The sequence below is a fragment of the Pleurodeles waltl genome, chromosome 4_1 (genome assembly GCF_031143425.1).
Source record: "Pleurodeles waltl isolate 20211129_DDA chromosome 4_1, aPleWal1.hap1.20221129, whole genome shotgun sequence".
NCBI classification, from domain to species: domain Eukaryota; kingdom Metazoa; phylum Chordata; class Amphibia; order Caudata; family Salamandridae; genus Pleurodeles; species Pleurodeles waltl.
The window spans coordinates 536,167,765-536,193,055 of NC_090442.1; the positions used below are offsets into that span (position 1 = coordinate 536,167,765).

The 25,291-nt window shown below is 42.8% G+C and overlaps 1 protein-coding gene across 1 annotated transcript in view; it reads right to left on the minus strand.

The window, feature by feature from the left end:
- Positions 1–342: 342 nt before the first annotated feature.
- Positions 343–25,291, minus strand: part of LSM8 (LSM8 homolog, U6 small nuclear RNA associated) — a 56,784-nt gene continuing 31,835 nt past the window's right edge. Inside the window, exon 4 of the mRNA XM_069228904.1 lies at positions 343–608. Coding sequence (XP_069085005.1) covers positions 518–608 — 91 coding nt within the window. The 3' untranslated portion in view covers positions 343–517. The remainder of the gene's footprint in view (positions 609–25,291) is intronic.

Here is a 25,291-nt window from a genome sequence, read left to right on the forward strand (position 1 = left end):
GCGCACAGTGGTGTGGTGATAATAAAGTGAGTGCTCCGTTAGTATGTAAACTGCAAAACAGCCGGTGAATCTGTCTAAGGGCCACTACGACGATAAAACTGTTTTAATTTGATATATAATTTTACTTGTATGAACATATGGTTTTTAGTGAATAAAAGGCCATTGCAATGAAGATCGCAGCAACACATAAAAGTTGTTAAGGCAAATAACCCAAAAACACGACAAAAAACACAGACGTGCTTAAATTGTTACCCACCAAATTGTGGCTAAAGACGCACCTATTTACTTCAATAATAAAAAAAACTGTATGGCGAAATTCTGAATCAGACAAAAGCAAAGCCATCAAGAAAAAGGTAGGAATTATTTAATTTACATATTGAACTACAACATTCAAGGAATAAAAAAAAGTAGACGGACATTTATTTTTCCTCTTTGCTAAAAATGCATCATCTGTTAGACACGTAATTCCGCTGAACATTTACAAAGCACTTGTTTTCGCCAAAATGTCTCTGCACGGTCAATTTACAACGGAGTTCAAAGGTTCGGCTCGAATGCTCCCCAAGTCCAAGGCAGAATCCGTCTCTTCATCTATTTCTCCAATGACAGCACTGCAATACACATGAAATACAAACATTAATCACGGACTATGTAAGATTCTGACAAACTTAAGCGGAATCTCTGCTCCGCGCCCCAAAGATCACTACTAGTCGGGTCAATATAAAAGCTATTCTTAAAGGTTTTAACAACGTTCTACAGAATTCTGCCTCAAAGCATTTCCTATAAATGTTCAGTTAGAAAGTTCTTGAAAATTTATTACAGGTAGATTATCAATCTAAATAAAACATAGGTATCTTGAGCTAACAGGAAAAACGGAGGCAGCGAATGGTAAAAGGAATTTATATGTAGCTCAGTCTACATTTGGGCAAAAGACCAGTCACACCAATCAACCACATTATATTATATCTGACATCCCTGCTCCCAACATCACACCAGCAGACAATTAAAGAACTGTGCTAAGAATTACACTGTAGGTATTACATGACCCATCCTCAGAAGAACAAGTTACTAACCTTGGTTAACACTCCTTCTGGTAGAGACTATCTAGACACAGATTCCTCACCTTCTGAATATTTCCCAGGTGTCAAACTTGATCTGGAAACCTTTTCTGTAGTACATATGCAAGCCAGAGGTGGTGCCTTGCAGCTCCACACCGACGCCATTTTGCTCCAGAAATGACGAGCATGATGACCTATATAGGTGCAACTCCTGTGTGCTGACAGTTACTTTCAAGACTGTCCGTGCTTCCGGTTGTGGAGACCCAAAAGCAAAAAGATACATCAGTGTGCCGATTCCTATACATGGGACCTTACTAAAGGATAGAGTCCAACTACATAACATGGAGGACTGGTGAAAAATCTGTGCCTAGATAGAGTCTCTACCAGAAAGATTGTTACCGAAAGAAAGTAACTTGTTCTTCTGATATACTGCTAGCTGCAGATACCTTACCTTCTGAATAGATATCAAAGCTGTACTTAAGGGAGGAGGGCTGAGGATGGACTCAAACTAGAAAGTTCAGGGGGCCTGAGCGGATACGGTACTCTTCTCAGCAGACTTGGCTGTCTAGATAATAGTGCTTCATGAACGAATGGAAGGACACCCATATAGCTGCCTGGCAAATGTCTAGCATAGGTACATTGCATGCTAATGCAGTGGTAGTAGCTTTGGCCCTGGTAGGATTGGCCCGCATTTTTGCGGAGGCTGCTTCTTCGCCAGTAACAGGTCTTAATCAATAGCAGAATCCAGTGTGAGATTGTACCCTTCTGACAGCCTAGCCTTTTTTGCTCTGATGAACCCCACAAAGAGCTGATCAACTACCCAGTAGTCTTTGTGCGATCAATGTAGAAGCGGAGTGCTCTTTTAGGGTCCCAGTGATGGAGCCTCTCCTCCTACTCCTTAAAGGGGTGAGGTGGAGCACAGAACACTGCAGAGTGATGGACTGGTTGTTGTGAAACAGCCTCCCAACTTTCAGGAGAAAGGATGCCATAGGACACAGAACCAGCTAGTAGGGGAAGAAGGTGGTGTATGGAGAATAAACAGAGCTTGAAGCTCACTCACATGGGGTGCCAAAGGGATGGCAACTAGGAACAGTTTTGATAGGGATAAGCCAAAAAGAACAAAAATATGGAGCAGACCAAATGGAATACACATAAGATACGGAAGAACTAGACTGAGGATGCATTGTGGCATCACAAAGAGTCAGGGAAAACCTATGTTACAACCCTTTCAAAAAATGCATCACAAAAGGGGATTTAAATAAAGAGTGCCGATTAGGCAACTGTAAGAAGGCCAAGAGTGTATAATCTTCAACTGTGCTCAGAGCAAGGCCCTGCTGGGCAAGAGACCGCACACATAATAAAACAGACAGTTTGCCCTGGATGTGGTTAATCTGGCGTGCATAGTACCAAACCACAAATGTGTCCCAACAACAGGCTTATCCAGTTTTTGGTTGAGGCACACCTGGCAGTCAAGATGACATTAACCACCTATGAAGGAAGGTCAAAGGTGTTCAGATGTCACCGCTCAATCGGCATGCATGAAGATGGAGACTGCTAAGGCCCGGTGGAGAACCTAATTTATTCTGCTGTGACAGCAAATCCTCCTGGAGGAGTAGCCTGATCGGAGGACAGATGCTCAAGCCCAGAAGCCATAGATCCCATGCTCTCTGTGCCCAGTCCAGAGACACTAAGATAACTTGGGCCCAGTCTGTCCTGGTCCTCTTGAGAACTCAGGGCAGGGGTGGTTATCAGCTGAAAGGCAAACAGAAGTTCCATTCAACGCAGAGAGCGGGAGACAGAGAGAGAGAGAGAGAGAGAGAGAGAGAGAGAGAGAGAGGGAGGGAGAGGGAGGGAGAGAGGGAGAGGGAGAGAGGAAGAGAGAGAGAGGAAGAGGGAGAGGGAGAGAGGAAGAGAGAGAGAGGGAGAGAGGAAGAGAGAGAGAGAGAGAGAGAGAGAGGGAGAGAGGAAGAGAGAGAGAGGGAGAGAGGGAGAAAGAGAGAGAGCCATTTTCACAAGTGCAAGGCCTTCTGGCACAGGGTCCGTGACCACACCCCAGTCTGTTTGTTGCAGTGCTCATGGACAACAACACAGCCATGTGAGCTCCTGTACCACCCTCCCCTTGATGTATCTGTCACACATCTCTGTTTGCAACAGTTCTTACAGACCTTAAAATCTGTTGTGTGGATGGCTGAATGTGTCCTATCCCATATGTGGAAAGGAAAATGCTGCAAACATCAATAACCCTCATTCTTGTGGCACTAAGGGGGAAACAACTGTGTGATTCCATGCTGTTCAAGATGGTCAAAATGTACTTGTTCTATTAGCGGATCCAGTTTGGAGGCCAAAGAGTAGATCTTGGATTGATGTAAGACCTACTTTAAGGTCTAGCAGCATAGCTTCAGTAATACTGTTGGTGCCTCCCCTCAGGCACTCGCATCTCCACTCCCCAGCAGCAAAAGTCTTTCTCACAGGCTTGCGATGTTCAAATGTTAGCTTGCCTCCCTTTTTTGGTCTCCTATGCAAATCTTTATTGCCTCCAAAGAGCTTTAGCCATCTCTTGGGACTTGCACCTCAGTCTCCTCATTCACTTGCTCTGCCTGACTCCTCTGATGTAGCTGGCCCAGATTATCACATGGTCAGGGCTCTGTTCCTCTCCAAAAGTCCCTCCAAGATTAATCTGCGTATGGAGTGACCAAGTGAGCCCAGCGGGCTCCTCTAGAAATGCCCTCCCATTAGTGAGGTCCTCCTAGTTCGCGGCACTATAACAAGTTTTTAGATCAAGCTAAACAGCTCCTTTAGCGGACTCATCAAGGCCCTGCCGCCTTTAGATGCAAATGGAGCACCCAAGGGCCAAAATGCTTGGCAATGCAGAGGGGAGGAGAAGCGGGCAAGGCAGCACAAGTGCCCCAGACTTTATCACAGCACTGCTCTTCTCGGCAGGTGTTTGCACACCAATAGATAGAGTTCCTGGCTGGTTGACCTTTAATTTCAGCGACAAGAGTCAAGAGTCATCCCTGACCGGCAAGGCAATGCTCAAGTAGAAGGAGGAGGATGACAAGGGGCCCTCAATGCACTCCACACTACTCTCTGGACATCCCATTTCTTGCCCGCTATTATGTGGCTTACCACAGCACTGACTGCTCCTGGGCATCAGGCAGCAATACTGATCGTGTATGCTGTCTCTTATCCTGTTGGCCCAGGAGGAACCGCACAGCCACTTGTCACAGCAAGTAAACCATTAGGGCAACCTAGAGCTTGCCTGACCCCTGGCGGACCTCCAAGTGGTTCAATATACTGGCTGCATCATTAGGTCACTGGAACCTATCCCTGGACCAATTGTAGCCATAGTGCCTCTGCAGTCATTTCCCCAACTCACTCCTCTGAGATATTGCAGGAATAAAGCCAAGTTGTTAAGCGGAGCTCAGTGATGCAGCCATGCCTGATGCATCCTTAACAGTTCCTCAAAATTGTTGTCCACTTCTGGGAGATGCTCAGCTAGTAGCAGAATGTGATTTCGGCCAAATGGAAAGTCTTTTGGGCTAGCACTGGCAGTGAAGATGAACAATTCTCTCTTGCATGTATGTAATACACTGTTTTCATGTCTTTTTTGTGGAGTACTGTTTTGTCTCAAATGAGGGGGAAAAATTGCCCAAGTGACAAATCACTGTAGGTAACTGATGTGGTAATCCACTTTTCCCCCCCAGAGCTTCTGTTTTTGGCGTCCCAGGAGCAGAGAGGCAGCAGCAGCAGAGAGATGCGAGAGCCCAGCTTACAGAAAGGGACAGGGCAGGAGCCAAGCGGAGCCGGGACGCTACCTCAATCGGGGACTGAGGACTCCAGGAAGTGGGTTTGCAATTCCCATAGGAAGCTTCTTAGAGAGTTGTGACGTGATGTGCAGCGTATGTGCGTTGAGATGCCGGAGCAAGCAAGCCGCTTGGGGCCACCGCTCAGGGGATGCCGCTTGGAGCTACCGCTCGGAGCAAGGTGGGCAAGGAGGAGGAGAGTACAGGTGAAAGTGGAGTGGAGCGGAGCTGCAGGAAAGAAAATAAAAGACTGAGTCGAGCCGCCGCCCGCTGATGATGATCAAGGCCGCTCAAGGCAAAGAGATGGAGAGATGTTTGCGGCCTCCTTACCACCCGTTGCGTTGCCACATCCCACAAGTCACTCGACAGAGTAGAGTAGAGCAGAGCTGGCACAGCAGTGGGCCTGGGAGGGAGAAGAACCTAGGCCACCTCAGTGCCCGGGAAGCCTGGAGCCTGGGAGCCAAGGAACAACAAGGAATTAAAGAGTCCAAGAGGACCCCCCCTCCCAATGGCCCTGTGAACCAAACCACAAACCCGCCCTGCCCTACCCGGATAGTGCCTGCAGCTCAGCTAAGCTACAGCTCAAGCTTCAAAACAGCTTCATAACAGACAGTTCTCAATGGATCAACAACTGGAAGCAAGGCGGTAAGACAATACAAGTTAAACATAAGGGTAACAGGGGCTAGGATGGGGGTTAAGGACTGGAGAGTGCCAAGGTTGGGGAGTGCCATATGAGGAGAAGTGGAGAGCAACAGCAAAGTTAAAAAAGTTTTGTTTCATCATCCTGTAAGAAGGCTTATAAGCATCTGAAGTTATTTTGCAAAAACAGTTTTAAAGGACTAAAGACAATAACGTGTGCGTTGATGTCAAATTGATTATAATGCGTTTATCGAGTATACTAAGTATATTAAGCACGCAATCTGGTCGCCACCACAGAAAGCAAGTCCTGCAGCACGGCGGAAGCTGCCCGATTCGCACTGGGTGCAGCTTGCAGGTGTGCTCTGGTCAGGTTCTTATACAGCATTAGTGGGGCTGTGACCGTGATTAGAATAATATAGCCTAAAACGCTTACATTGCCTTACATCGCTTTGACAGCTGGAAGTAGTGCTTAAACCAGAGAACTGTATGATGATGTCTTATAACTGATCAACATTTAGGCGGGTACGTTGATAAACATCTCAATACAAGTTAATGCAAGAACGGCAGCTCAGCCCTAGAATGAGGTTGGGGTGTGAAAGACAAGTCAATACAAGAGTAAATAAGAGGAGAGGGCTGCAGATGGGGCAAACAGCTAAAAAAAAGCTAAGGCAAACTCTGCAAGGGAAAATGTATCTCTAATATCACCTGTGACAACAACGTTTGACAAAGTATTGAAAGGGTCAGAAATTTTTGACTTCTTAAAAAAGGATCCAGTGGAAATAATCTTCTCTACTCCCAAGGACACAAATTTACTCACAGCACCAATTACACCAATAAAGTCCAGCAGATAGGAATGAACAAAGGGGTGATTTGATAGAGAATTTGCAGGGCAGCAGTCTAAAAAAAAGTTGTAAAAATCAAGAAGATAAAATTAAGGAGGACAATGGAGATAGTGTGATGTTGTGTGTGTGTGTGTGTGTGTGGGTGGGGTCAGTTAGCGACACAGATCTTTTGCCAGTTATTCCAGTCACCACCTCAGCAAAATAATAAAAGTGAGAATAATATTACCCTGTTGGAAGAATGAATATCCAATGCCTGCAGACATTACTGTGGAGACTGATGGGAATAAGGCACAGAAAGCAAAGGTACCATTGATCAAACCAGACGAAATAGATAAAATTGAGATAGTTGAAAGAGGAATGGAGGGTAACAACCGAGTAAGGAAAAATATTGAAGTGCCTCAAAATCTCTCACTGGTAAAACAAATTTGACAGGAGAAGCAGGCCACACACGGAATCCAGAAAGAGTATACAGATCAACAAAATGAGAAGGGGACTGCAGCTAACATAGTAAATGTGTGGGAAGTTACGTTTAAAACATTGCAATTGACTCTCGAGGCATTGCGGATCTAATTAATCTGACTGGTGAGCACAAACCCTGGCAGCAACAGCCCCAGTAGTGGACAAATTTAAGCAAATCCCCGAGGTGCTAAGTACTATAATAGATGATCTAAAAATGAATAATCCTGTAGTAAAAGGAAAAATACAGGGGGAATGGAATAAGTACTGTAATTAAGTGCTATAATCCTACGAGGGAGGACATTTTTAAGATTATGAAGTAAAAAGTGAAGAGAATGAAGTTAAAAGAGAAGACAAAGAATATGATTCTAAAAACCTTAATAGTGGAACTAAGTATAACAATATGGGAAGTAGTGAGAAAAATATGAGTGATGTCAAACTAGAAGTTCAGGAAAAACCTAATGTACCTGAGGTGCAAGTAATAAGTGGTGCAGTAGAATGGGGAATGACAAAAAATTTATAAATAAATAAAAATGAGTAAAGCCAGAAACAAGCAACAAATATGTTCAGCAGTTAGAAGATCTAAATGGGAGGCAAAAGACGAAAAACACTGGTGAGATGACACTGGAAAAGGTGCTACCGGAGACCGAACGTATAAAACGCTTTCCAATATTTCACAAGCAGGAGAAGAAAGTTGATGATAATGCTGGAAAGACCGCAAATGTAAAATTAACTAAGGAAACACATTTTGCAAAAATTCTATTGAAAGTAGATCAGTCTCCAACAGCAACACCTCTAACTAAGGGCACAAACCTTGTAAAAAATACAATGAATGCAGTTTTGGAAAGTTGTAAATGGGATAAGCCACCCACAAAGCAGAGTAGTTAAATCCAATATAGCAGAACAGACATGGGTAACATTTTTAACAAATTATTTAAATTATCAACAATTGGGATGCGAGAAGAACTTTTAAATGAGAATATCAGGAAGGGGGGGGGGGATTAGAAAACGAAGGTTCTGTCATAGATAGCTTCTCTGAGAATCAGATAAAGAAAACCGTGTTAAGTTCCAGGCAAGATGGTGCCCCTGGACCAAAAGGGCCAGCCCAAACCTTGTACTATATAGAACTATGGGTAGAAGTACTAACTACAGTTAGTAACTGTGTGTTACAGCAGCAGATAGTGCCAGATTCATGGTTATGGGCCATTATAAACATTATATACAAGAAAGGTATTAGGGATTTACCAGAAAATTACTCGCTGATAATACTTATTTTGCTAGCTTATTGCTGGGTGAATTGCGTGACTGGGCAATAGATAGAAAGATTATTCCACAAAACAGAACAGGGTTTACACAAGGAGTTGGAACAGAAATTAATAGTTTAACATTGTCCCTGATAATGGGTAAGCACATTTTTATAGAAGCAACCAATGTACTTTTGTTTTGTTGATTTTAAATCTGCTTTCGATTCTGTGAATCTGAATTTACATTGGAAAAAACTTAGAGCTTAGAGGTATTCCATCTGGTCTTCTTGAAGCTATTCAGCTCCTGTACACGGATACTTGGGTGAGGATACGGATTGGGGACGGAACGGTCTTGTCAATGAAAATATATACCCTTTCAGGGACAAAAACAAGGCACCCTATCTATTTAACTTGTTTTTAGGAGATTTGTCACATGAACTCAAAGTAGTAAACTCACACACACCAAGGCTAGGCCCGATGTCTCTATCTAATCTGCTTTACGCACATGATGTTGTCTTTATAAACCAAACACGGATTGGGCTACAAAGATTATTGGGAAGGTTATGAGATTATTATTCAAAAGAAAATGGGCTTTTAGTACATTTAAAAAAGACTAAGGTAATGGAATGTAGCCGGAGGAGAAAGAAAAAGCATAGATGGTTTGTGAACGGAGAACAGGTGGAGGTAGTCCAATCCTACCGATATTTGGGATTACTGTTTGATGAACGGGGATATTTAATCCAACATAAGGAAAAACTAGGAAGAAACGATATACCATTGCGTTCAGCACTTTCAACTTTAAAAAGATCCTTGAATGGCCCTAGCACACTATCATTATTAAAAGTGATATCAGCCAAAATGGCACCTAGCTTAATTTACGGTAGTGTTACACTGCGTGGGCATGATGCAGTATGTTTAAATACAATTATATAGGCAGCTACTTCTCCTACCGCCAAACGCATCCCTGGCTCAAAAACATTTGGAGTTCGGGTTAGTAAACCAGATACTAGTCAGAAACGAGGTCTACAGAATGAAAACAAAACAAGAAGAATGATCTGTACCAGGTGTTGTGGCAAGAACTTCAAATAGCGGCTATCGCGCCTCAGTTTACTTGAATTTGGCAATTAATGATTTAGGATTGCAGTTGGGAATGTGATTTATTGGTAGCATGTTTTGAAAGAGTAGTAAATAGTAATATGAAGAGGCTATCCTTATTGAAAGATAAAGAAACATTATCAAAAAGATCACATGAATGGGGGGGGTGTTAAATTATTATAAGCTCCTTCGACATCAGCTGTATTTTGAAGTAGGCTGGTCCCCTGTTCTAAAATGGGATTCTTACATTTTTGATTAGGGAAGCTGCCAGGTGATAATGATTACTCAAGAGGAAGGGTGAGCTTGAATGAGAGTTGCAGGCTATGTAAATATGGGAAGAGGAATTTGACACTTTTTTTTTTTTTTTTTTTTTTTTACTTCTATGCCCGCCTTAGTGCAAGAAAGAAAATGCTTGGTAAAATCGCTTTTTAATCAAAGTGGTATACAAACATGTAGACCAGCAGTAATAGCATTTCTAAAACCAGATGATCCAGTTCTGAATTCCCGTATTGTGAAATTTCTAAAGGAGGCAGAGAATACATATTTAGTAAACGAGAGAACAGAATCTTTGCAGTTGCAGAAGGGGGATAATACGATATTGTGAATCTGAACTAATCGCCGTTGGGTTTCGTTATAGATTGAGTCCATGTTTAAAATCTGCCTTTTAAACTGTAATTTATTTTAAGACGTTATAATATTTATGTATTTTACATGGCAATATTGTGATTTTATATGGTAACATGTAGTGTATTTTTGTAATGGGTTATATTAACTGTACAATAAAGATTTATTAATTCACTCTTGCTCTAGCGTCCATGTTCCCTGAACAGAACCTCTCACCCATGCTACTGTTTTAAATGTCACATGCGCTAGTTGTCCGGGAATGGCCTGCCCATCCACAAATGTATTTTGTTTTACCATAGGGGAGTATGCAGAGTTCTGGGCCCTACCAACACTAGATCCTCCACCTGCGAGGAGTGAAAAGACAAGTGTATTTACTCAAAATAGTGCATCTAATCCAGGCCATGTTTTGCAAACATGAGGTCAAGTATAAATCTTAATCTTTTATCAGGGGAATAGGGGGGGGGGAAGTAGCAGACTACCAAATAATGTTACCAGTCATTTGGCCAGCTACAGCCCAATATTTGTGTTGTGACCCCTACGCTGCTGTTTCATCATCAAAAGAAACATCACATCAGCAAAGGTATTGCTTCCCGATGGTTTGGTGCAGCTGCACCTACATACATTTTGACTCACTTTCTGAAGCTACTCTCGGCTACAACTATTTGCTTATTTCTAAAGCATAGTCAGTCTTTTTGGCATCTCAAGAAGGCTAACAGAGCTGAGGTAATGGTGAAAAGCACCAGTGGCTTGAAACTGAACACAAACAAGAGTGACATGTGGGGCTGGGTCCAAAGCATTTAATTAAAAGGTCCATGCTATCAGCCCAACTATTCTTATCTCTAGCCAGATGCCAGCAGAGATGTCAAAGTTTATGTTGATCTGGATACCAACATGAATTTTCCCTCAAATTAGAACTGCCCTAAAACCTGTCAATTCAGGGCAGTTTTCTTGTATTCAACCTACCATTCAATTTTGGAATGCACATTGTTTAAGCCAGGGATCTCCAACTGGTTGATCGTGAGCTACAAGTAGCTCGCAAACACCCTGTAAGTAGCTCGTGACCTGGTATCTCCTTTAATTTGTATAGCCAGTCTTTATTATTTTGTTTAATTTCAGGCATCTTTGTAGCCTTTGCCCGTACTCAAATAAGCCACCTGAGCTTAGCTGGGGTAGGACTGGCAAAATCAGGTGGCATAACTGCTGACTGACTATGGCATGAGCAGTATTAGACTGCCCAATGGGAATCGCACGCCTGCCTTCTGCAGCTGGTCACAGCCACTGGGGTGAAGTAGCAGCCTTGACATCGTAGCCTTATTTTAAGACCAGAGTTTTCTCGTTTGCATACTGTGAAGGTGGTGCAAGAGCGCAATCAGTCAAAGGCCCGGGCCGCTATAATTTCCAATTTTGAGAGGAACTGTGTTGGAAAAATTAAATGTACTTCAGTTTTAAAAAGAGAGAAAACTGTAAATTGATTTAATCATTGCTACCAGGCCCAAAATCACAATTACATTGCATTGAACAGGCTGACTTTTCTTTTGTTTCAGCTTTTGTTTTCCACGCAGGAAGTGTAAATGGATATGTGCTTATTTCTGGTGTCTGAAAATTCATGCCTTACAAAGGAGAGGGGTGTTTGCAAATAAAATACTGCTGTTTTTAACTCACAGGAACTGATGAGATGGAAACATTTTTATTTATTGTTCTTCTCCGCTGTGCATGTTTAAGAGTGAACAGTTCAACCTCGGAGCTTATTATGATATAATTCACAGTTGTATCCACGTTGATATGGACGGGCTGATTTTTCTTTCTTGATTCCGCTTTTTTCCACACTGGAAGCGCAAGGTGAATCAAGAAAAAAAATGTTACCTCATTCAAGGCCACATTGAAGCAACTATGAATTATAGAATCATAAATAAGCTATGAAGTTGATAGGGAGTTTAGTCAGTCAGACACAGCAGAGAGGAACTGAGTTTCATGTGGACATTTCAATAAATAAAAACTTCCTTATCTACTATTTATAGTAAACTCGCTCCTCTCTCTCTCTCCAGTTTATAATGAATGGAGATAACAAATTCAAAGTCACTCTTATCAGTATTTCTAGGGTACTCAATATATTTTGTGCAAACCACAGTACTGGCGTCGTAGAATTTAGGCTTAGTCAGTGAAGATGGACAAGTTGCTTGACATTTGGTACCTCACAATGGATTTTCAGTGATAGGAAGTAGCTCTTACTACAGAAAAGGTTGGAGACCTTAGGTTTAAGCCGATGGATTCCCAGCTTGACTGGTAGCAAACAGGGATGAAAAGCAACTATCTATAAGTCCAAACACAATTAACATTTGCCAAAATGAGCAGCAATACAACTTACAAGGTTTGGTATAAACACTGAATATTTTAGCAAAACTGCCTACCCCTGGCACAGATTACTGGAAGTATCAGAGTCCTATCTGTGAGCAAGGAGAATGGCCACTCGACCTTGGAATACTCAGCTATTTGAAATGTCCTTAGCCTTTTGAGAGGGCATAAAGCACATATTGTTATCAAAGGCTTAGTTTTGCCTTTTTAAACATTTGTGGACCATTTGTTTAGTAGTTCTGTGCTATTCCTTCATCTGTACAAAGGGCGTGGTGATTCCATTCAAAGTGCTCACTATACAAATATAATCAACAAGTACCTGATTACTGTGTCAAAGGCAAAACATATTCTTACAAATTGGGGCTGGAGGAAGCTCTATGACTGAGGCCATTGTTTAAACTTTTTAGCAGGGAAATTGCCTCCTCAGTCAGACTTTGGCAGAAGGACATGCGTATCTTCTCTTGTGTAGTCTCTCCAGCTCATCAATTAGGTGATGTGAAATCTCGGGGTGTGCTAGAGGAATGCCAAGCATCAGGCATATCAGAACTGGGCAATTAATTTTCTACCGGATTCCAAGTAAGTTCCATATCAAGGGAAGATGATAGCTGTGTGGAAGAGGAGCCGTTTAGCTCGTGCTGGCTACAGCCCTTAAAAATGTGTCCCGTGTCCAGCCCCCATCCCTGATTTTTCCATTGTGACGTGCAATGCATTCACAGCATGCTACAAGGACTGTGGCAGCAGCGGATTAATTGTTGGGCCCAGAAGGGGTCACAGTTGTTCCAGCATAAAAAGTCATGGGTAATATACTGGATTACCTCCTACTGGAAAAGTGAGCACCCCTGACCATAAGCCATCCCAGAAGGATTCAAGGTACCACACCTATGTCACTAGGGCTTTGGGATTTCTTGGACCTTACCCCCCACAGCTCTATTGCCTGCATGGAACCAGAGAGGTAATGCCTGTGGAATACCATGATTTGCCAGAGAAGACTTGTGTGATTTATGATTTGGAGCCCCACACAGCATATGTCTTCATGTCTTATCGTATGTATGATTTTGACTTCATTTTAAAAACAGTGTGTTTTACAGGCTGCTTATTTATCATTGGTTTCAGATGCCATAATACTTGGAAACACAGTAGTTCTAGACATTAGATCTAGATAGATGTGCAAAACAATCTTCACATTTTAGTCTGCACCTTATATCACAAACCTTAAGACTTGTTTTGCTCTTAATAATGTTGAGACGTGGAATACAAGCTCCAAGCAGGAGCTTCTCAAGGAGAGTAAAGTTTTGGGCAAGAGCTTCTCGGTAAGAGTGAAGCTTGAGTCATTCCAGAGAAAGAGAAGCCATCCCACAATAGTCTCCTTCACGGTGACATACTGAAGCTAGCTATCTGCTCAGGAGAAGAACAGCAAAATAACAAATGAAAATTGTCTTTGTCTTTCTGAGCAGGCTGCAGCTAGGAAAACACTGAATCATAAGCAGGTATGCGTGTTGTCTGTGCCGCAGACGTAGTGGTTACGTCCCGCGGCACAGTGCTCCTGTGCAGAGGACGTACCCATTACGTCCTCGGCCCGGAGCGAGTGCTAGCGCTCCCTCCGTGGGGTTACCCCCCACGGCGGGGATGGAAGGGGAAGACCTTCCCCTTCCACACCGCCGCCCCAACACCCCGTAATGACGTCAGCGCGCTGACCTCATTACCCGCTTCCGGTGCGATCACAGGAGAAACAGGTGAGTTTCTCCTCCGATGGGTGGGGGGTTTGGGACAAAGAGGCACCGGGGAAAGGAAAGGCTTTTCCTTTCCCCCGGTGTGTCTTTGAGCATTCCTGCTGCCCGATCGCAGGAATGCCCACTAGACGCCAGGGATTTTGTCTGTTTTTTGTTCATTTGTTTTTTACCTGTTGGGGAGCGGCCCTTGGGCAAGGGTCGCTCCCATTTGGGGGCATGATGCTTGTAGCCATTTCTGCCCCCCCTTGGGGGCAGATCGGCCTAATATTTTTAGGCTGATCTGCCCCCAAAGAATCCACTAGACACCAGGGATTTTTTTTAATTTATGTTTGTATGTTTTGCGTTGGGGAGCGGCCCCTTGGGCAAGGGTCGCTCCCATTTGGGGGCATGTTGCTTGTGGCCATTTCGGGGGCAGATCGGCCTATTATTTTAAGGCTGATCAGCCCCCAAGGGGGGCAGAATCCACTAGAACACCAGGGATTTTTTTTAACATGTTTATTTTTGTTGGGGGGGCCCCTTGGGCAAGGCAAGCCCCCCCAAGGGAGGCATTGAACTGTTGGCCATTTCTGCCCCCCTTGGGGGCAGATGGCCCTTTTTTTTAGGCCCATCTGCCCCTAGGGGGGCAGAAGCCACTTAGACACCAGGGATAGTGTGTGTGCGTGTGTGTGTTAGTGGAGGGGGGGCAACCCCTTGGGCAAGGGTGGCCCCCCTTTGGGGGCATGTGTACCAAGGCCATTTCTGCCCCCCTTGGGGACAGATCGGCCTATTATTTTTAGGCTCATCTGTCCCCAAGGGAGGCAGAAACCACTAGAATGGCAGGGATTTTTTTGTATATGTTTACTTATGTGTGTGGGGGGGGGACACACTACTAAAGGTATTTTCTGCCCTCCTTGGGGCAGATAGGCCTATTTTTTTGTAGGCCCATCTGCCCCTATGGCAGAATCCACTTAGGCACCAATTTCTAAATGCTTGATGGTGGGAGGTTTGTCAACTGACGAAGTATTTGCATTTGTGATAATTGTTTTCCTCCTTTTTGTTCTAGTTCAAAGCTTTTGCTTTCTTTGCTGTGGCTCCTTGCGGTTTTGGCGGTGGTTGACCTGCGGTTTGCATAGCTGCATGTTTTAAGTAAGTAAAAACAGTTTACTCCAAAGGGGTATTGTTGCCATGCATGAATTACATGTTTGTAGGTGGTGTACTAAATGCAGGTTTGTGTGAAATTGTCCTTAGATTTGTGCACAATGATATTTGTGTTGTCTTATTTCTAATTTGCTTTTCTTTCTTTCTAGTGGGATATCATTGGTGATTGCTGTGTCTGTGCAGAGTAGTTGCTGGTGATTCAAGCTTTTTCAGTCAAGTGAGCGGTATAGTTTTTGAGTTTATAACTCTTACTAATAAAGCTACACTTTATTACTTATCTTACACAGTGCTGGTTGTTGGTGGTGCATTTGTCCGGTTAATTTTCGTAGGAAAGATCATGGCTAGCCGCAGGATGACTGCTCCGCAGGTGGTTGGTATGCTTTTTGAGTCATTGTCTGATCATGATTATGAGACGGACTCTGTATCTGAGGTAGAGGAGGAAGTGAGAGATTCTGGCAGTGAAGTTTCTGTCGGAGAGGAATCTTCTGATGAGGAAGCCACACTCAGTGCAGATGAAGAGCCTGTTTCAGAGGAGGACACTGATGTGCCATTAGTGCAGCAACCTGGGGCTGAAAGGTTCCCCGTTAGAATACCTGAACTCTGGGTTGCCCAAACATGGAGCAGCCAGAGTTGCCTGCCTTTACTGGTCTCCCGGGGTGTAGAGTCAATACTGAGAACTTTTTGCCTGTCAATTTCTTTGAGTTATTTGTGAATGATGTGTTTTTGGAAGAGATTGCTGAACAGACTAATTTGTATGAGGAGCGGTATTGGAGGGACAACGCTGCTAGACTTAGGCCGCACTCTAGAGCTGCCCAGTGGATTCCCACAAATTTGGAGGAGATGAAAAGGTTTTTAGGTTTGACTCTTTTGATGGGGTTGATAATGAAGCTGTCACTGGCTTCTAATTGGTCTACTAGTCCCTTGATGGCAACAGCTATATTTCCTGCAACAATGAGTCATAATCGGTATTTGCTTCTTCTTAGGATGCTGCATTATATTGACAATGCATTAGCCTTGCCACGAGATCACCCCGATTCTGACCATCTTTTTAAGATTAGGCCTGTCCTTGATCATTTTGTAGATTGCTTTTCAGAGGTCTATGTTCCAGGCAAAGAAATAGCTATGGACGAGTCTTTGGTCCTCTTCAAGGGTTGTTTGGTTTTTAGGCAGTACATTCCTAACAAGAGGGCACGATGTGGAATTAAATTGTATATGCTGTCTAAAAGTAGTACAGGATATGTGTATAATTTCCGTGTCTACACTGGTAGGGATTCCAGTATTGACCCCCCTGGTTGTCCTCCCACTTTTGGAGTTACTGAGAAAATTGTGTGGGAACTTGGTAGACGACTGTTCAACAAAGGTCACCAGTTGTATGTAGATAACTTTTACACTGGAGTGCAGTTGTTCAAGGAATTGTTTAGAGTGGACACTGTTGCTTGTGGCACAATTCGTTGTAACCGGAAAGGCTATCCAAGGGAGCTTGTCTGTAAAAAAAACTTCAGAGGGGACAGTGCAGTGCCTTGCGGAATGATGAGCTGCTAGCTTTGAAGTTTTCAGGCAGGATGGATGTCTACATGCTAAGTACCATCCATGATGAGAGTACTTCCCCCGTGACTGTTTGGGGCCAGGTTGCTGAAGTGGGCAAACCTGTGTGCATTTTAGATTATAATAAGCACATGGGAGGTGTAGATAGAGTTGATCAAAGGTTGGAACCTTATTCTGCTATTCGTAAGTCTTACGTTTGGTTTAAGAAGTTAGCAATTCACCTCTTCCACTTAGCAACCTTTAATGCTTTTATTGTGTTTAAGGATAGGTCTCCAGAGTCAAAGATGACATTTGTGAAATTTCAGTAGTCAGTGATAGAGAGCCTTATTGTGGTGGAACAGGCCAGAGTTCCTAGAGAAGCAGTGGTGGAGGATGTGGTTAGATTGAAAGATCGCCACTTTGCTGAGCACATTCCTTCCACACCCAAAAAATACTTTCCAGCTAAGAAATGTATAGTCTGTGCCCGAAGAGGTATCCGGAGGGAGACTCGAATGTACTGCCCAGATTGTCCTTCAAAGCCTGGGCTGTGTGTGGGTGGTTGTTTTAAGAATTACCACACCCAGAAGAATTACTGGGAACAACCATGAGTGTAAACTCATGTCTGTTTTGTATTTTCATGTGTTTAGTTTCAGGGTTAGCATTTCTGTCATGAACTTAGTTAGAGCTTTTGTGTTTGTAGTTTTGTAATTATTTCTAATTAATTAGGGGTTTCTTTGTTTAAAAAAAAGAAGTGATGCCATTGTGTGTGGAGTGGGGCTTGGCTGAGGGGGTACATAGTGTACATATTGACTTGCTGTTGGCTACTGCAACACACTGCCAGCCAAACACCAGTCCACACACTCCCATCAGCTGATGTGATTGCTGTATCAGGCATGTGGGCGTATGTAAGTGATGGGCCCTTGAGTGGCGCTGTCTGTCGATGCGAGTGTTGTAATGTGCTGTGCCCGTGGCTGGCGGCGTGAATGGTCTTGTGCATGTCATGTATGAAAGGTGTGTGAATGGACTGTAAAGCGGTTGGTGCCTTGCCGTGGCTTTACATCTCATGAGCTGTGAGTCATTGGTTACGTTTTTTGGCCTTTCAGTTATTAACAGTGCATTTCATTTTTGTGAAATCTCTTGTTAATAAAATTTGATCCACTGAACCATCACCCACCCTCGTGCCAAATCCAACCAGTATGTGTGGTAAAAATGACAAAACCTGCTCTGCTGTAATCAGGTGTCACAGCACACCTGTGACACGCTAGGTGCCTTGGGTGGGACCCCGGTGATGAAGCATGCCACCAACTTGGTTGGTGGTTGAGGGGTCTTTTTCACATAACCTAAGTGCGTTTCTTTTCACAATTTTAGTGTTTGGCACATCACAGATGTATGTGGACACATCAAAATGATATATTACAAAACTACCTGTGGTTGGGAGGGAGGGGGCACCTATGTGTTTGGTCCTGGGTGCGGCCTTCATCTAGGGAAACCTACCAAACCCAGACATTTTTTTTTAAACTAGACACCCCAAGGAGTCCAGGGAGGTGTGGCTTGCATGGATCCCCCAACATTTTCTTACCCAGACTCCTCTGCAAACCTCAAAATTTGCTTTAAAAAAAAGCATATTTTCCAGACTTTCATTTGTACGATCACCGCTCGAGCACAAAATTCCTACTCCCTAGCGTTCCCCTCAGTCTCCCAAGTAAAATGACACCTCACTTGTGTGGGTCCCCAAAGCAGAGTCGGCCTACAGATGTATAAAAGAAGAATATGTCCTTATCAACTCACTGTGCTATCCCCTCTATCTCTACAAGTTTTTGGCCTTATTCTGTTGCAGGCACCTGGCCCACCCACACAAGTGAAGTATCATTTTTATCGGGAGACTTGAGGGAACGCTGGGTGGAAGGAAATTTGTGGCTCCTCTCAGATTCCAGAACTTTCTGTCACCGAAATGTGAGGAAAATATGTTTTTTTGTGCCAAATTTTGAGGTTTGCAAAGGATTCTGGGTAACAGAACCTGGTCAGAGCCCCACAAGTCAGCCCATCTTGGATTCCCCTAGGTGTATAGTTTTAAAAAATGCACAGGGTTGGTAGGCTTCCCTAGGTGCCGGCTGAGCTACAGGCCAAAATCTACAGGTAGGCACTCTGCAAAAAACACCTCTGTTTTCTGTCAAAAAATGTGATGTGTCCACATTGTGTTTTGGGGCATTTCCTGTCGCGGGCGCTAGGCCTACCCACACAAGTGAGGTATCATTTTTATCCGGAGACTTGGGGGAACATAGAATAGCAAAACAAGTGTTATTGCCCCTTGTCTTTCTCTACCTTTTTTCCTTCCAAATATAAGACAGTGTGTAACAAAAAGACGTCTATTTGAGAAATGCCCTGTAATTTACATGCTAGTATGGGATCCCGGAATTCAGAGCTGTGCAAATAACCACTGCTCCTAAACACCTTATCGTGTGCCCATTTTGGAAATACAAAGGTTTTCTTAATAGCTATTTTCCACTCTTTATATTTCAGCAAATAAATTGCTATATACCCGGGTATAGAATGAAAACCCACTGCAGGGTGCAGCTCATTTATTGGCTCTGGGTACCTAGGGTTCTTGATGAACCTACAAGCCCTATATATCCCCGCAACCAGAAGAGTCCAGCAGACGTAATGGTATATTGCTTTCAAAAATCTGACATTGCAGGAAAAAGTTAGAGTAAAACGTAGAGAAAAATTGCTGTTTTTTAACTCAATTTCAATATTTTATTTTTTCAGTTATTTTCTGTAGGAAACCTTTGTAGGAGCTACACAAATCACCCCTTGCTGAATTCAGAATTTTGTCTACTTTTCAGAAATGTTTAGGTTGCTGGGATCCAGCAATGGTTTCACACCCATTTCTGTCACTGACTGGAAGGAGGCTAAAAGCACACAAAAAACGTAAAAATGGGGTATGTCCCAGTAGAATGCCAAAATTAGGTTTTCTGATTCAAGTCTGCCTGTTCCTGAAGGCTGGTGATTTTAGCACCGCAACCCCTTTGTTGATGCCATTTTCAGGGACAAAACCACAAGCTTTCTTCTGCAGCCCCTTTTTCCCATTTTTTGGGGGGAAAAAACGAAATTTTCAATCTATTTTGGCTAATTTCTGGGCCTCCTCCTGGGGAACCCACAAAGTCTAGGTACCTCTAGAATCCCTAGGATGTTGGAAAAAAAGGACGCAAATTTGGCATGGGTAGCTTATGTGAACAAATAGGTATGAGGGCCTAAGTGCCCCAAACAGCAAAAAAAAGGCTCGGCACAGGAGGGGGAAAAGGCCTGGAAGCAAAGGGGTTAAGAATGCTCCTATTTTGAGCAAGATTGTGTTGCTAATGTAAACATTAGCAAAGGTTGAAAGGAAGGTATGCCGACATATATCTCACCTAAAGATTGACTTGCCATTTATTCTGAAAAGTCTACATTGTTGGCAACATGGTCCTATGTACTGCTAACAGCACCAATCATCTAGTAGGAATTAGCTAAACGTATATGATCAGCTTGCCAGACCAATAGAAAAGCTGTTTACAAACCTGGTTACTGACAGATTGGATGCATCCAAACAGAACTTTAAGTGTGGCCTGGACTTTGCTGTCACCCTTGGTCAGTCTCTACGCACAGCTGTCACAATGTGTGACCACGACTGGATGTGTTCCACTGGCTTCTCTGAATATGTTAAAGTCACACTTTTGGACATTCCCTTTAAAGGCAAGTGACTGTTTGGAGAAAAAGCATACTGCTTCAAAAAGAGTACAGCTATGACTTGTGTGCTGAGCCGCCAAAGCACAACAATTTCACCACCAATACAGGATTGTTTGTAGCTACGCTAGGGTCGTACAGTCCAGCAGAGATTACCTTCTCAGCCTGTCCAGAAACCGTTGTTGCAATACCAATCATTACTGTCTCAAAACCCCTCCCGACATCCCCCTTACATTATCTTACATGGTTAGCATCCAATTGTTCCGCCATGTGGGGGATCACCACAACAAATAGCCAAGTCATCAAGCTAATCTACAGGACCTGTGCCCTGCCCATTTTGTCCCTCCCTCCGGACAGTTATTGTTTTAAATCTTTTTTATTCAGGGTTTCATAACAATGAATGTTACAGCGGAAAGAGCTGAAGGACATCACAGTATTTAAAGAATGATAAGAACGCAATGCTCAATGTTTTCTTCATGTAATTACTGACAGACATAGGAATGAGAGGGGCCAAAATTATAATACACCTCTACAATCATAGTTAAACTCTTCCGTAATGTAACAACGGGTTTAGGCATGTGTGGGGCGGGTGTAGTCATGATTAGAGGTGCAGGGGCAACATAACCTGCAGGGCGAGACTGTAAGGGCGAATTCTGGAGAGTCTACAGTAAAGGTCGCAAATTGTAACATACATTTGTATTATCCTCATGGCTTCGGACTAGTCTTGACACATCAGGGGTAGAGTGGATCACCAGGGTCTTAAAATACAAAGCGTCACTACAGAAAGAGACAAATCTAGCCATCATTTCTAGTGATTCTTCAACCCCTCCATATCAAGGAGTAGTGTAATCTCCATAGAAAGAATTAGGAGCAAACTGACAGTGGTTGACCATTGGTTCCAGAATCACTGGGCATTCATATAATGTGCAATATCTTTGTTTTCATCGTGCCACGTTGCCAACAACGAGACGTCGGTATCAAGTTACCTTTGAACAGTTTATACAGTGACCAATGCCTATCGTAAAGACACTGAACATCAGTCTTGCTTCTTTTAGGCATTTGTTGCGAGTGGGAAGATGATCAAACCATTCCTTATTGGTCTAAGTTTTTTGGATCCAGGGTTGCCCCTTATTCTGTAAGTATTTAGGCTGTGGGTTTAGAAAATAGCTCTTCAAGTCAGCAGTTTTTAAAAATCTGCTGACAAGCCTTTTATAGCTGCCCCATTTTTTCAAGTAGGAATGGAGAGTTGAATCTGAATTGGGTGAGATCTGGTTATGTGTAGCAGCTGATAAGGCAAAAGCTAAAAGAGGCAAATCAAATTATTCAAGGCAAGCTGAAAAATATTTGAGAGCCCCAGCATGAAGGACATGTTGCATGGATTCTTTTTCCTTTGTGTTGCCAGTATAGTGGTTGTCCAGAGGGACATACAGCCTTGTTATTCCACAGAGGAGCTTGGAGATATAAGGAGCCATTCTATTAAAGGATCTATGGACCGTTGTCCAAATCTCTCTGGACCCCAATAGGATACAGTGAACTCTCCCTTTTGGAAAGCGATGTGAACAGAGCATCTGCAATCCTTGTGACCAGTGTTGTAGCTGATTTCCAATAACCACCTGTAGTGTGGTCGGGTTTATGTATCCTTTGCGCGTTTGCTTCAGGCGTTAGGCCTTTGTGCACTTTGCCCTGGATGTATTTTATTCCTTTGCCTGCAGCATTGAGCCTCAGTGCACTTTGCTCTAAATGCATTTTATTTCAGCTTCGTACTGTTATTTTTCAAATAGCCAGTTCTACGGTCTTGTTTTATTTTTGATATCACACTGTTTAGCCTACTTCAGCGCTGGAGTTCTCAATAACACATTTTTGCTAACTCTGGGCCCCAGTCAAGGATACAGTCTGGTACATTGCCGATAGACGTGGTAGGAGTTTAGTCTTTAAATACATTCTTGCGTAGGGACATTTTGTGATCACACTGACATGTTAGTTATAAAAACACTTCCTTGTCCTAATACAAGGAAGAGGGAGATTCCGACCAGGGAACCACAACTAGACGCCGACTGCCTTGTTGCAGATGCTGAACCAGATCACAGGCCTTTGCTCAGGTATGAGGGTTGATGTCTTCCCACGGAATCTGAAAAAGGCAAGTTAGTAGCTTAACATGCTGTGCTCGAAATATAACATACTGAGAGAGAATAGAATCTATTAACACCTTGATAGCGTTGTTTTTATGTTTCAGTCTCATCGTGACTATTTCAATCCTACTGTGTTGTATGGTTCTGGTTATTGCGGCTCATGCCTTATTATCTAAAATGCAGTCGTTTTATTAAAAACAATATATAAAACTTAAACTGCCTATGTCATTTATATATGAGATCATACTGTAAATGAGAGAGCTGGTTGGGACCTGAGTGACCACGACTTCCCTGAGAAGTTCTAAAGATATCATGCGCTCAGCTGCCCAATCATCCCTCCCCCTTGGGAGAGATGAGGCACTGCTAGTTAGCCGGAGCAAAACCGGATTGAAGGTGACAGAGGTCCTTCGAAGTGGGTCAGACTCAGTCCCCCACAACCGGAACGACCCTGTTAACTAGAAATCCAGTAGTCTCATTTAGGATAATGAGAGCCCACGCGACACACCCAGTCTGGGTGTTTCAAGTCTTCAGCTAAATGGTACGCCAGTTGTGAAAGATCTTATGCCATGTGATATGTTTCTATTTTTGAGAGTCTAAATCCACCTGAGGAGATAGCCAAATAGAGTTTAGACTTGGCTAGTTTCCCTGTATCTTATCCTGCTATACATAACATTTAATAGTTCTATTGACCACAGCTGTGATAAAGAAACCAGTGTACTGGTACATACTAAAAGCATACTTATATCTCGGGTCACCACCATTTTCATAGTTTGAATATGACCTCACATCGATATTTGCAATTTACTCCACTTAGCAAACTCTCTTTGCAGCTGGTCATTTAGAGTTGCCATATTTGCAATCATCCATCATTTAGAAGTTTGTGCCAATCATACTCCCAAGAAAGTCATTTTATCAGGCAACCAGGAGAATGGATGCATATGGTAGGCACCTATGGTAGTTTGAAATTGGCATGGACAAGCTACCATTTTTATTCAGTTTTACAGCCTGAGAACTCTGAGATGGGAGAGTCGATAGGCATCAATACAGGTATTGAGCTTTCCAGCGATACAATGTTATGGGACAGAAAGCTGTTGAAGTTGACCACAGCTGCTGGCGATCTCAATAACCACTGTGTCATTCGTATAAAGTTTGGACCAATCCCCATTTTAGAAATCCGTCAAAAGAGGTAACCCCATTCTACTTAACCAAATGTCTTCTCTGCATCGAGGAAGAGGGTCATCTTCTCGTCTTCATCATTGTAGGGTTTCGAGAGCAAATACAGAAGAATACACATGTGGGTGTGTGATGATCACCTGGTACAAACCCCACTTGCGGTTTGTGCACTAATAATTGGATAACCTTTTTTAAGCGCTGAGCCAGCACGTTTGTCAGAATGTTCATGTCACAGCTGATCAGAGAGATTGGTAGTTTCCACAATGCAAAGGGTCTCTACAAGGTTTAGGGTTAATGGATATGAATGCCCTATTGAATTCCTGTCGGAGGTAGTCTTCTTGTCTGGCTTCTCAAAATATCTTCCCCAAGAGCAGGACTATGTGCTTAGCAGTAATTTTATAATATTAAATAGGAAAGCCATCTTGTCCGGATGCTTTATTTAGGGGCATAAGTTTAAGAGCTTTATTTATTTTGGTAATCCGAAACGAAACACGAGCACCCAGTTCTTTTCTGGAAGTCCGGTGATAGATGTGAAAGGGGAGTTTTAGCCATTAATGAGCTCTCCCCATGTTCATTTTTGGTGCTTCTGCCATGTGGAGCAGGTGTCCCGAACCAGCCAATCGCAAGCTACCAACAGTTCACAGACGATTTCAGAGTAGGTCTCAGCCTTGAGTTCATTTTTAAATAAACACAGGGTCACATTTTCCTTTTAAAGTTAAGGGAAGGCTGTGTTTATTTTACATTATTATGTTCAGGCTGCAGACAGCAGGGCCTGATAATAGGCAGTGTTCAGTACGATTTATGACCCAGGGCACAGAGGGAGGTGAAAGACTGAAGCACTGAGATATTTAAATCTTAAATAAAAGTCTTTGTCAACTGAACTTTGACTCACAACAACAAAGTGAGGTTTTTGAAAGCTTTGAAATGGGATACAATTTAAAATGAAGAGTTCACTTAATGATTAGGTTAACTCTTCACTTTAATTGTATCTGATTTCAAAGTGCTGCATTTACAAGCAGCAGGTCTCTTGCTCCCAGTGACCAGCAGACACTGTGCCATATTTACAACAGAAAACTGTCATTTTTTCAAATGGGAAAATCTAAAATGAATAAATGTATTTCTATGAAACACAGAGTCAATGTTTTTCTCCACTTTCAATTAAGTTAATTGTGTCTTAATATTTTATGAAGCATGTTTCTTCACTTTAAATTCATCCTATTTAGACAAATAACTATTTTTCTGTTATAAATATGCCACATGTCTAAAGGCCAATGGGTGCAAGATGCATGCTGTTTGTAAATGTGACACTTTGAAATTGGAGAACATTTAAAGTTTAATGGAATCCATATAAATATAAAGTTAACTCTTCAGTTTTATTTTCTCCCATTTCTAAATGGTGCATTTACACACAGCTGGCATCTTGTTCCCAGTGGCTGGTCGACACGGTGTTATATTTATAAATAAAAATAAAAAAATACATTTTTTTTAAGTGGGAGAAATTTAAGGCCCAGAAAAATGTTCCATATTAGGAACATGCTTTGCATAACATTTTTCTGCACTTTATATTTCTCCCATTAAAAGAATGGTTGTGATATACATATAAGAATGCCACATATGGTGAAAGGTATGTCCTGTGCCAAAAGTACATATGTCAAGGGCTCTCATTCACTCATACACATATATCCCATTCATACGCACACAGAAACCATGCAGTCACTGACGCACATGGCAGCCCTGTCATAATGCTCCTAGTCAAAGTATTCTGTTC